At 37.5% G+C, this 13,675-nt stretch overlaps 1 protein-coding gene across 2 annotated transcripts in view; it reads right to left on the bottom strand.

Annotated features, from left to right (window-relative positions):
• LOC114881243 (MICAL-like protein 1) overlaps positions 1 to 13,675 on the bottom strand; it is a 181,146-nt gene that overhangs the window by 129,365 nt on the left and 38,106 nt on the right. For both annotated transcript variants that reach the window (XM_046287273.1, XM_046287274.1), the window contains exon 2: positions 11,594 to 11,819. In XM_046287273.1, coding sequence (XP_046143229.1) covers positions 11,594 to 11,745 — 152 coding nt within the window. In that variant the 5' untranslated portion in view covers positions 11,746 to 11,819. The remainder of the gene's footprint in view (positions 1 to 11,593; positions 11,820 to 13,675) is intronic.

The raw sequence follows: 13,675 nt of genomic DNA, 5'->3' as shown, positions 1-13,675 counted from the left end.
TGATTTTCTTCCTTAATATAGATGTTAATAAATGCAAAAGTTTCAAAAATGTACCACTATTTCTTTCTGTTCAAAAAATTTCCGCAAAAGCTTGCAAATTTATGGCTTTCAATTGGATTTCCCCCCTTAACGTATCTGAAAGATTTTATAGAAACTATGGACGATGAGGATACAAACACCTTGATTTTAATTTGTAGGTGGAGCTGTGACGGGTCACAGCAGCCGCAATATAAACGAATATTTGAAAACAATACAGATTCAGACGCGAACATTTTACAAAGTAAATGCCACTAACTTGTGGCGTAAATAATAAACAAATTATTTGGCAGAATCCGACTCCTTCTTCTCCATGTTACTGCCATGCCGTTCTATAAGAATCAGATTCGTTAAAGAATCTGTTGACATTACAAACGACGAAATTTCTTATGTGCAGAATCAAATAAACGCATTAGAAGAAACAAAATTGGTAGTGGCAAATCGAAATGTATCTGTTAAGCATTAAATGCTACTGACCATGATTGACGGTAGTCCAGACTGGCAGACAATTGTCCACAGACATGTGTCCGCATACAGTCTTCGAACACTGTCTGCGGACAATTCACGAATGTTAAAAGACAAATGCAATTTGTAAACAATCCGCGGACAGTCCACGGGTAAGTATTTTGTTTTCCGTTTCCAGGGAAAACAACAGACAATATCTGCAGACAAATAATAAATAAATTTGCAGAAACAGTTCATTCGTGTTCATTTCGTATTCAATTAAATTCGTGTTCAATATTTTTCAGTATTTCATATTATTTTTAATCTGTGTATATTATTTCATTAATTATTTTTAATCTGTGTATATTATTTATTTTCCATTATTATTTAATATGTGGTCTGTTACGTATCCGTCTTGGAAATTTCCTTATATGGTGTTACAAACCCTTCTCAAGAAATTTCCTTATATGGAGTCGGATGTGTGCACCCGACACCAACCGTCTTCTAGAAAATTCGAGACCAACGCAAAGCAAGGGCGCGGTCCTACGGGTCACGTAGTCAGTCCCCACCACCCTTTTTACCCTAGTTTTTGAGTATAAAAAGGGTGGCGACAAGGGCACCTCGGGTCTAGTTGAAGTCTAGAATCAGTTCGATACACGTCAGTACGTTCTTTTTCGGATAATCTCTGCAACGAGGAAACTCTGCGAGATCGGGTATTCAAGTCCCTTTCAAGCACTCACAGTAACTATACAGTACGTTGTCGGCTGTTAAGCATTATTATAATCGTTGTAATCCGCCCCCGTTTGCTCGTGTTCGTGAAAACCGAGAAGGATTAGATTCTTGCTTCGCGGAATCGAAACTAAACTTTATTTATTCAACTCATTTCAAACGTGCAACCTAGAGTTCAATTCATTGAATACCGCGACAATTACACACAACAATTGTAAGGTCCGGAATAGAGAATAAACTCATACTAGTTTAATTTACATACTATTGTACAATTATATTTACTGTCCAGAAACCCACTAAGGTGTACCTTTACCGCTCGAGGTACATCAATCAAGTTACGAGACCTAATACTAACGCTTCCTGTGGCTCCCTACGTTAGCCATACGTAGGTTCGTCCACCATAGCCAACCTCCTGGAGCTCCCTACGTTAGCCATACGTAGGTTCGTCTCCACGTCTACTTCCTTAGGCTCCCAGTGTTAATAACAACACTGGTCAAGCCATTAACAATTACCATTTACCTAAATTAAGCCCCGGCTACGCAGCCGCCCCCTCCGGCTCGTAACAGGTCAAATGACAAAGTTTTATCATTTATTGAAGATATTCATTCAAATGAATGCTTACGGAATGTATCAAGTTGTGATTATCGGAATAGAAATAAAAAAAATGACGTGATACAGAAGTATTGTAGTTTTGAACAATCTGCGTGTTCACCAAAAACGTGGCTAGGAATATTGTGTATGTCGGCATACAAATTCTTTGACTGCTCAAACACATGCATCGCAGGGGGTCCGTTTAAGACACGGAAGAGGAAGTTCGAATTAAAGTACAGTGAATGGTAAAACCTCGTAAAAGATTGTAAACTGCTCGTTGCGAGCATTTGTGGACAATGTGCATGCCAAATAAATGTTCTGAGTTTACAGGGCTTTGTCCCTTAGACGTTCTGTTTTCTGCTTCGGAACTTTCTAAGCTTCGGGTGGTAATTTCTTTAATATGTACGTGACAAATTACCATTCCGGCCAGCTTAGGGGAAGTTTAAGAAACATGGTTATATGACTGATCGTGCTTCTAAATTGGTGTAATAATTGTTAGCTGTTAGGAATTTGAATCCTTACAGGGTGAAACTACCAGAGCAAAAAATAGGTTGTGAATTTCAAAGAGTTTATTGCTGTCGATGGTAAAGTTCGTACTATTGTCGGAATATCAATATTACTGCTTTATCTGCAAACTATACAATGCCGCGAAACAGTACAAGAAAAAGAACGAGAAAAGAGGACGAAAATGAAGCTGCAGCTATAAATTGTTTAAAAGCATTAACTGATACTGCAGCTAAAAAAGATGATTTCTCCATCTACGGAGAGCATATTGCAGCCAAACTTCGGAGTAGTGACAGAAGTAAAAAAGAAATTGCCATTGCTCAGCACCATATTGACCAAATATGCTTCAATATAATTATGAGGGCTTATGAATGCCAAGCGGGTTCAACAGCAATGCCATCAACAACGAATACCGAAGATGCAGCTTTTCTGAATGTATTATAATAATGATTCATTGAGTTTTAATTTTTCTTAAATAAATATTAAATTTTTAACAAAATAATGAAATTTTACTTACCTTAACGAAATTCTTTAAAGTACAAATAAGAGCTTCACATACTTCAGGTACGATTTTTGAAATTAATTGTTTGAATATTTTGAACGTATACATTAAACTAGCAAATGAATCCCCTGTAGCTAAATGTCTCATTGTCAGTGTTACGGCTAATCTTATAGAAGCAGGAATTGCTGCACGGAAGTTGGTATCTTTTTATCCGATTACTGGACCAATTTTTTGTAATAGAATTTCAAAATCACTTTTAGACATCCGTACAAAATTTCTAAAACCAGAGCTATTGTCTAGATTTATTTCTTTAAGGAGATCATATGGTTGGACTTTACCAAAAGGTGGGACGCAAATTCGGATGCGTCATATATCATTGGAAAGCCCTTGACGAAAGGAACACAATGGTGTGGGTGGGAGGTCTTAAATATGTGACCTTGACCCGGTAGAGGTCAAATATATATATTGAGTTTACTCAAAAGCTCGACGTTAAACCCGGATGGGTCATATGTCATTGGAAAGCCCTTGACGAGAGGAACACAATGGTGTGGGTGGTAGGTCTTAAATATGTGACCTTGACCCGCTAGAGGTCAAAAACTAAAATTATGTTAATTTTGTTGTGCGACAGGTTTTCGTCCAGGTAGACCCGCTCCTGACGCTGGATTATGATAAAAAAGCGAATGTTGCTGTGTAACGTGCAAACCACAGCAGATTCAGCACCGTCACCGCTATATTTAGGTAAGGTTAGGATTAGGTTGGGTTAGGGTGTCTTTTTCGAAGATTTCTCTTCGTTAAATAAGAAAAAAAAAGTTTATGAATTTATATGTTTTGGGGCATTTTAGTTTTTGACCTCTAGCGGATCAAGGTCACATATTTAAGACGTCCTACCCACACCATTGTGTTCCTCCCGTCAAGGGCTTTCCAATGACATATGACCCATCCGGATTTAAGGTCGAGCTTTTGAGTAAACTCAATATATATATTTGACCTCTACCGGGTCAAGGTCACATATTTAAGACCTCCCACCCACACCATTGTGTTCCTTTCGTCAAGGGCTTTCCAATGACATATGACCCATCCGGATTTGCGTCCCACCTTTTAGTAAAGGTTAACCGATCATATCCATATCTGTATCCTTCTAAAAAGCTACGCCTACACAATCGCTTAGTAGCTTTCTGTTTCTTTTTCCGAATATTAAAAAACAGATATGCCCCATAAACCGCGAGAGCAACCTCGCTCAGAGACATAGCAAAACATACTGATTTGATGTAGACACACGACATCGTCGGCAGACAGTCTACATACGTTGTCCGCGAAAAGTCGAGTGATGTTGCCGGACATGGTATGTAGACTGTCTGCGGACAATGTCTGTCAGTCTGGACGGGGCTCTCGTCAACAATGAAGTGTTACATTTGTGGTGCAACATCAAGAGAATTTAATAATCTAACTTAAAAAATCTAATTAAAAAATGGCAGGTACAATTGGAAAGTGAAAAAAAATTTGTACATACTACAAAGAAAATTATTAATTCGGAATGAATTTAAAAATAAAATGGGTCTGATTGTCGATGTACCGAAACCAGGTTTCGGCAATACAAATGATGGCAACATTAGTCGAAGATTCTTTATGGACCCACAACTAGCTGCTGAAATAACTGGATTAAATGAAGAAATTATTATCCGTTTTAAAGTAATTTTAAAGGTAATATCTAGTGGCCACGATTTAAATATCAAAAAATTTAATACGTATGCTAATGATACAGCAAATCTGTACGTTGCATTATACTCATAGTATCCAATGACACCTACAATTCATAAAATATTAATCCATGATGCCATTTTAATAAAAAACGCTTTGCTGCCCATTGGACAGTTATCAGAAAAGGCTACTGAGGCAAGAAACAAGTATTTCCGGTTATATCGGCAGTTTAATGCTTGAAAATTTTCAAAAGAAGCATACAACATGGACGTACTCAATAGATTATTACTTACCTCCGATCCTCTTGTAACGAACATGCGCCCAAAAATAATAAAAAAAACTAAACCATTTACGCCGGAAACTATAGAAATGCTGCAACCAGTTCAATGTACACTGAGTTGCATTGAACTTGTCGCAGTGAAGTTGGCTACAAATTCACTAACGCATTCACGCAGCGTTGGTGAGCCGATTTGTAGCCAACTTCACTGCGACAAGTTCAATGCAACTCAGTGTACACTAGCGATAATGAGAGCGAAGAAACTGAAATATCTTCAGATAATTTATAAATATGTGTATTTAAAATTATATTTAGTTTATATTATTGTATATGCATTCATTTGTAGTTCTACTTACTTTTATCACATTGATAAAAAAAAACAATTAAATTGTTAAAAAAAAAACATTATAATGATTTTTCATCTTTGCATTCTTTAACTTTTACCATAAATTGGTACGATATTATGTTTCGAACTCATTAAATAGTAGAAATAATTTTGGCCAGCTAGATCGGGCAAATACCGCACTGTGCAACGGGTGAACTGAAAAAACAAATTATAACATCTGACTCGCGTGGCTGGCCATTTAAAGGCAGCCGGAATATTATTATAACCTAACCTACCCTAACCTAGACATATAAATAACAGAAAAGATAAAATACCGCCAACGTTATTTCGCAAATTGACAACAATCCTAATACGAACGGCAAACAATCATGGTGCACAATGATTAATACTAACGTTGATGGAATATGTATAATGTTTTCCGTTACTTATACGAGATTAGGTTAGGTTAGGTTAGGTTATATTAATATTCTGACCGCCTTTAGGCGGCCGGCCACGCAAGTCCAATGTTAAAATTATTGAATTTTCATTTTAAGCTCATCCGTTATATAAACGGAAGCCGGGTCATGTAGTGCTATTGACAGAAACAGTAAATAAAATAATTTTTAACAAAAAATACAACCGACTTCGAAATGCACTACAAAGTATGAAATAATTTCTACTTCATTTATACAAATACCCAACAGCTATTAATAAAACCTATTTACTCGTTAAATAGTATACTAAATACATTTCAACCTTTTCGGAGGCGGCGTAAAATTAAAAATACCCGAATATACGATGCTGTCAATAATGATTTGATAGGTTGTCGACGCCTGAATCTTCCTAGTATAAGAAAAGTTTTTAATTTTGCGCCGCCTCCAAAAAGGTTGAAATGTATTTAGTATACTATTTAACGAGTAAATAGGTTTTATTAATAGCTGTTGGGTATTTGTATAAATGAAGTAGAAATTATTTCATACTTTTTAGTGCATTTCGAAGTCGGTTGTATTTTTTGTTAAAAATTATTTTATTTCACACTTTTTAGTGGAACGAGCAGTATTTATAGGATGCCGTAAGGTGGTTTACCGTTCTTATTGGTTAATTGCAATAACGATAGTTTTTAACGATAACAAGTTCCATACAAGTTATAATAATAGTTATTAACAATAACAAATTGCATAAATTTTTGCAAGTGAGATATCACGGAAATGTGAAAGGTTTCATCGCAATCATGCCTTGGAGAGTATACGTGTACATATACAAGAAACAGTAGAGAATCGGCGACTGCATGCTGACTCATACACCGGTAGAGACACGTAGGCATACGTAAAATTCAATGTAGTAGTAACAATAGTTTTTACGAATATCTCGGAAACTAAAGCTTTCCGTTAATTATGCATAATGAAAAAGTTGTTCAGAATCATATCCCCGACAACATATTAAAAGGTCATTGAAATCGTCCAATTTTGACATTAAAAACTTCCTGTATTTTGCAATAATAATGAAAAAATGAAAATTTTTTTTCAATGGGACCAACCGGAAGACATACCCTACAAGATGTAAAAGGTTTCGTTCCGATTGGTACATCCATCTCGGAGTAATCGGTGAACACACAAAAAAAAAAAAAAATACATACTGATCGAATTGAGTAACCTCCTCCTTTTCGACGTCGGTTAAAAAAAAGGGACGATCGCCTGCCGACGCAGCACAGCTGCGGACGTATACGTACAGGCGAAATTCAATGTAGTAGTACTCAGTTTTCGCGAATATCTCGCAAACCAATCGAATCCGACGTACAGGGTGTCCCAGAAAGATTTTCCTTTCCGAAAATGTTATTTAAAACTTCGTTTTTGAATTATTAAGGAAAAACACTGACCAATCCGAGCGCGCATAGCGCGCGGGCTTAGGTGTGCCAGTGTCGGCTACGAAAACCGGACTTGACCTAAATCCCGAACGACTTAGGCAAGTTCATTGACCCGACCTTTAAATTAGCTGTTCTGCCACACGTATTTCCCCGTCGAGTGGTTGGGACCGACACAGTGACCCAATGGCAGATTAATTTAGGGACGAATGGGTGAGTTACTTTTCAATTTTTTCACAAACTTTTCATCATTAACGTATCCTCCAATTCAAACACTTATTAATCATTCCATTTCAATCATTTTTATTTGTTTCTTAGAATTTCTTTTTTTACATTTTTATGACAAGTGGTAAGAGATTAGGTTCTGTATTCATTTTAAGCAAAGAATAAAAATGTTCAATCAGTTCAATTTGTTTATTTTTTCAACGACTCATGCATACTAACGGGGTGCCGAGTTGTTTGTTTGCGACTTGGGCCACGTCTGGTTTTCATAGGCGACGCTGCCGTCCCTGAGCCCGTGCGCTATGCGCGCTCGGATTGGTAAGTGTTTTTACTTAATAATTCAAAAACGAAGCTTTAAACATTTTTGCACAGGAAACTATTGTTCAGAATCAATCCTTTAAGCAGCTTACACTCTTTCTGAGACACCTTGTATAGCTTAGAGTAAAAAAGTTGCTTAAAATTACGAATTTTACAACATATTTAAAAATCATGGATATCGGAGGGAGAGTAGCTTTTCTACAAGTTCACCAATATTTCTTTTAAAGGACCAATGCATTGAGCAGTCTTCTAGGGAGATCATGGTTACCCAAACTATTGGCAAATGCTATTTGCAGACCTGTTCAAAGATTCGCCCTGAGGGTAGACCTGTGACAGTCTTTCATGACTCGGGGCCTTGTCGTACTACAAGATACAGGGTGATCCTTTCGCTACGCTACCCGAAAGGAAATGCCGCCACAATAGAATGTAGAACTCGACGGAGGTAATCCCTGCAGCGAAGACGGCTGTGTGCGTGAAAATGTGTTAAGAAAATATTCTGTTTTCCGCAGCGTTTAAATGGGACCCTTCTGCTCATTACTCACATTTTCACGCACACAGCCATCTTCGCTGCAGGGGTCAAGTAAGCAATGACAGAAATGGCGTAGCGAGAGGATCACCCTGTATAACCCGAAGTTAGGAGTACGGCGCGGCGTGTTGAACACGGAGTGTTATTTACACTGCGTATGATGGCGTACGGGCACGTAGGCCCTAAGCAGGCGTTAATTAGAACGAGTACAAGTTTAATGGTATAAAGCTTCGTACTCATTTGAGCATTTTTGCCCGAACGAATGCTTTCGGCGCACGAACGTTCGTTCGGGTGAAATTTTGTCCTTCTCTTGAGCATGGACCGACAACCGTCGGGACCTTTGCGAACACATTAACGGATAGTACTCACTTAAGCATTTTTGCCCGAACGAACGTTTTTGGCGCACGAATGCTCTAGTGAGTACGAAGTTTAAGACTTATGTTTTCGGGAAGCTCTCCACTTGTGTTCAGTTGAAGAGAGAAAGTAATAGAAGAGAAGAAAGAAATTTCGAAGTGGATACACGGGTAGGATATCATGTCTGTCACCATTGCCGCCAGGCTTATCTCGTGACACACTGCACTGTAGCGCCTCGAACCTTCAGGGCACTAACTGGACAGGCCTGTATTAAGCCCTGTAGTCACATTTCGTAACGCTAGTTCCGTTTCAATGAGTATGTCTTCAACGTATTTGTCGATTATAATTAAGGCAATGTCATCTATGTATCTTATAATATGTACACCTGGCTCTAATCTAATCTTAAAACTTCATCGTAGACAAGGTTTTTCAAGGTCGAACTCAAGACTGATACCTGGGGTACCACTCCGTAAACATCGACTCTTTATTTCTCGTTTCCTTGTATCTACGATTAGCCATCGTTTCTTGAGATAGCTTCTCAGCTTGGCAACCAAATATGGTGGAAACTTGCCTTAGCGACGAGTAGACAGTGTCTATTGCTTGTCTTCGTTTCATCCTAATATTTCTTTATGTGTGATATTGTTTGCTTCGTAACTTGGAAACCGCGTGCCTGAATGCAAGCGACACAATCTAATAGTGAAATAACTTTTCCTATCCCACGCCCATTCATCTCCATACCATGTTGGTGATGGCGTTAAGTATTCTAAATGCGTTCAATCCACATATCATAATTCTTGTGAATAGAATTTTGAGCTTGTTCATTTTTAATAACACTTCCCCTTAACAGCTCTCCCACCGAATGAGTTTCATAGACCACGATTGGAGATCGTTATCGCTTTAATAACTATCACCTTAATATTATATTTGTTCTTAATCAGACTATCACTTTTCTTTTAGCTGTCTATTTTCATCTTATGAGCTCTATTCAAATCTACTTGTTCGCTTCGAGGTTTCAGAATATCGCTTAAACAGGCTTGCTCACTTAGAGTCTAAGTGATTTGGCTTCATATAGTCATGACATTGTTTTCATACTCTAGCAACTAGCATTGTACGTTTGATGACAATATTGGAGTACGCGATTCTATGTTTCTACGGTATTTCAACCTCCTATACAGGGTGTCCCAGAACTGGGGTAGGAGCCGAAGAGGGATGATTGCTGAGATCATTCTAAACAACTTTTTCCTTTGCCAAAATGTTGTATAAGACTTCGTTTTCGAGTTATTAACTAAAAACAGTGGCCAATCAGAGCGCGCCCTTAGCGCGGGCCGAACCACGAGAGTGTTGGGTATGCTCTGCGTTCAAACCGTGGTCGTGATCAAGTGCATCGGCACCACGTTGGTGTAATAGGATTCGTTGTTCATGAGCAATCAATAATTCGATACTATTATTTCTTTCTTTTTTTAATTCATTATTCGATATAACTTTTGCCCAACGAATCCTATTATACCGACGTAGTGCCGATGCACTTGATCACGACCGCGCGGAGCATACCCAACACTCTCGTGATTCGGCCCGCACTAACGGCGCGCTCTGATTGGCCAGTGTTTTTCGTTAATAACTCGAAAACGAAGCCTTTACCAACATTTTGGCAAAGGAAGAAGTTGTTCAGAATGACCTCACCAATCATCCCTCTTCGGCTCCTACCCCAGTTCTAGGACACCCTGTATAGCAGCTCTGTCTGGCGTAGGGGTCTCCTTAACGCTGAATTCCCCTTCCAAGTGTTCTTTTGCGTAGCGTGTCTTTGTCGCCACGGAAACCGAGCGACACTAAGGAGACGACCATGACAGTCTTACGTTTCCACAGTATAGCCACATCTTCCTACATAGAGTAACAGTGAAAGATGGTAAAAACGGCCTGTATCTCTCAGAAGACAATTTTGGACGCGCCTGCTCTACACTGTCGGCCTTGTACACGACCTCTCCATATTCGTAAGCACCTTGACTCTTATTTTGTAGAAATTATTCACGACTTTGCCTGTAAGGAATCAATTTCCTTCTACGATTCAGCAATGTTGATGTCGCACCATATGTAGTTCCTTAAGCGCGCTACTAACTCATTGGTTCAGCATTTCCTAATCTGCTCGATTAGGAACTCATTTTCTTTGCCTGAATTTGCGTTATTTCCTTTGTAAGAAAGTTACTTTGCATTTTCAGATAGCGATAGTGCCTAGGGTCGCTTGAGTCCTTGTCTGAGTATTTTCCATTTTATGGAAACGGCATTCGAACTAACAAATGCTATAGATGACGTTACGAAATTCAATATTTTAGAAACTGATGTTCATTAAAGTGTTTGTGGTAATTATTTAGAAGTTGGTCCTCCTCACCGATTTTCGTGAACTTGAAATATGTTGTCAAGGTCATCATTCTGAACAACTTTTCCCTATACATGTTACCGCCGCTCGGCCTTAGTTTCCGAGATATTCGTAAAAAACTGCAGTTATACTTATGTCACCAGTACACTGTATTCCGGGAAAAATGGAGACTGAGTGATGATTGAAAGAGTGATTGAAGTGGTTTGAGGTTAGGGTTAGGTTAGGTTTAGAGCGTACAGGGCGTGATGCGAGAGCTAATATTCCTCGTTATGGAACATGTACGTCTCATTACGTGGGATATATAGCTGAGTTTTTATTCCGACGTCAACATGATGTTAATGAACGTATAATGACATTTTTCGACATTATGGGCGAAATGTTTCCGATTTCTGACAAAACACAAAATGAATAATAGGTATACAATATATAAAAAGTGAAAGAAAGAGTAATTATAACGTGAAAAAATCAAAAACAATACCCTAACCCTAACCCTAACCTCAAACCACTTCAATCACTCTTTCAATCACCATTCAGTCTCCATTTTTCCCGGAATACAGTGTACTCGTAATCTAAGTTTAACTAAAGATTTTTGCAAATATCTCGGAAACTAAGGCCGAGCGGCGGTAACATGTATAGGGAAAAGTTGTTCAGAATGATGACCTTGACAACATATTTCAAGGTCACGAAAATCGGTGAGGAAGACCAACTTCTAAATAATTACCGTGTTTGTTTTTTTCATGGACCACTGATCAAATTGAAAATAACTAGTACTTATAATTTAAAAATACACAATATATTTACCATACATTTATAAAATTACTACTTTTTTACTTACATGAGGTCTGGTCTGAAGTGGTGAATCATTGCGCAAAATGCCAAACCATCTTTCCAGGAAGTTGTCATATTTTGCACGTTCACACCAGGATAACCTTCCGTTATTCGTCGACACCAAAGTTCTAGTGCCTTAGTACCTCGTCTTTCTCCCATACTGTATGCTTTTCTTCTCGCTGAATCTTCTTAGTAAACAAGAATGTGGTATTCTTTTCTTTCGCACTGTAGTTCTAAAACAGATATTAAGAAAAAGACTTACAATTAGTTTAAAAGAGTATATTTTGTAATTTTGAAACGTCTAAATGTGAATCTCTAGATAAATTAACAATTACTATAGTTATCAACTTCTAAAACTCAGATAATACCTTTTCTATTACTTGTAATAAATATTTAATAGGCAACAAATGAAAGAAAACAGAAAATTCTGAAATATAACAAGCTGACGTTATATTACGTATAAGGGGCCTGTGAGAACTGGCAATATAGGCGAAGGATTGGCGACTGCGTTTGTCGATCAGTAAACGGCATGAGGGGGAACTCGTTTAATCGGCAATATAGCAAAAATTTAGTGTAAGTGTAAAATATTTCAAATTCATCTTAGAGCTGAAAGGCTCTTACGTCATATTAGTTTTAACAGGTTCAAGTATAATTGGGTAAATCTACCCCTACCAAGAAGGCAACGATCGTTCAGAAGTGAAAATGTACGAAATTCGATCGCCGAATAATAGCGGCATCAACTGATATCGCAATATTCAAGAACATACATATACAGGATGTTAAAGAAGTAGCAGAGCTATGCCAATTCTAAATCACTTGCGTCACTCAGCATGAAATTTGATAGCTGAGTCAGCAAAACAATTGATGAAGCAACAACTATCGAGCTAATTCTTTGTTTAAATTAAATGGTACGAAATGCCTGATTATGTGGTGTATACAAAATTTTTCTAAAATGGCTACCACGGGGTCAGAATAAACCAACGTTGTCTTTTCTAAATGGGGTGCTATACTAATTTTCTTTTATTTTGTTACAGGCGAAACCGCGCGTTTGGGTTTTTAAAAAAACCTTACTCTTACACTATATTCGAATTACAATACTTTTATGACACGAAGATATAGAGTAACTGGTTGCGCGTTACACAGAGGACCACGACAGATTGAGCTCGCGTATCTTTTCGGCTACTGCTTTTATATGGTTCGATATCACATCATCATAGTGCAGTTGTGGTGTAGGTCATGTCGTCCCGGGTGGTTCATTGTTTAGTCTTTCGTGTGATCATGTTTTCGTCACGTAGAGTTTCGGTGGTTCCTTATCCTATTTACTGGTTTTGGCCCGTGAGAATTTAAATAACTTATTTAAATTACTTAAACTGGATAGCATTTACTACAAACATCTTTTAATATTTTTCATAGTTATCGATTTATGGCGAAGAAAATATTGAAGTAGCGAATACTCGAAGATGTCGAAGAGCAATTAAAACAGACGTATTTTATCTTAAAATTCATTTTATTAAATATTGCGAATGACAACTATTAACATACTTGTAAACATACACATATTTGTTTTTTGTTTATAATGTTACGATGTACATAAGACAATATTGTTGCATTTACCAACTAACAAGCATTTTGTATTCGAGTTTTCATATTTTGTTTTGTTATAAGTAGAATTTCCATTACTTTATACTTCAAATACTTATACAAGGAAAAATCGAATGCAAAATGCTTGCAAGTCGGTATCTGCAATAATTTTGTCCGACACACAATATTATAAGAGTCATAATAAAATTAATTTTAGGTTAAAATACCTACATTTGTCTTAATACTCCTTCGAGGCCTTCGCGTATTCGCTTCTTCAATATTCCCTTTGCCATAAATCGTTAACTATTAGGAATATCAAAAAATGATTCGAGTAAATATTATCCAGTTTAACCCTTTGCGATCGGCACATTTCGCTTTTGGGAGTACCAGTAGGTCGGAGCAAATCTATCGTTTCGAATTACTTTTCCATACAGGATTTAAAGTCAATATATGGATATTAAAACACACAGAATTTGTTGAAACTGATTTGTTATATTTAATAGTACTT

This window comes from Osmia bicornis, chromosome 1 (assembly GCF_907164935.1).
Source record: "Osmia bicornis bicornis chromosome 1, iOsmBic2.1, whole genome shotgun sequence".
Taxonomy (NCBI): domain Eukaryota; kingdom Metazoa; phylum Arthropoda; class Insecta; order Hymenoptera; family Megachilidae; genus Osmia; species Osmia bicornis.
This window is presented reverse-complemented; position numbering and strand designations above follow the sequence as displayed.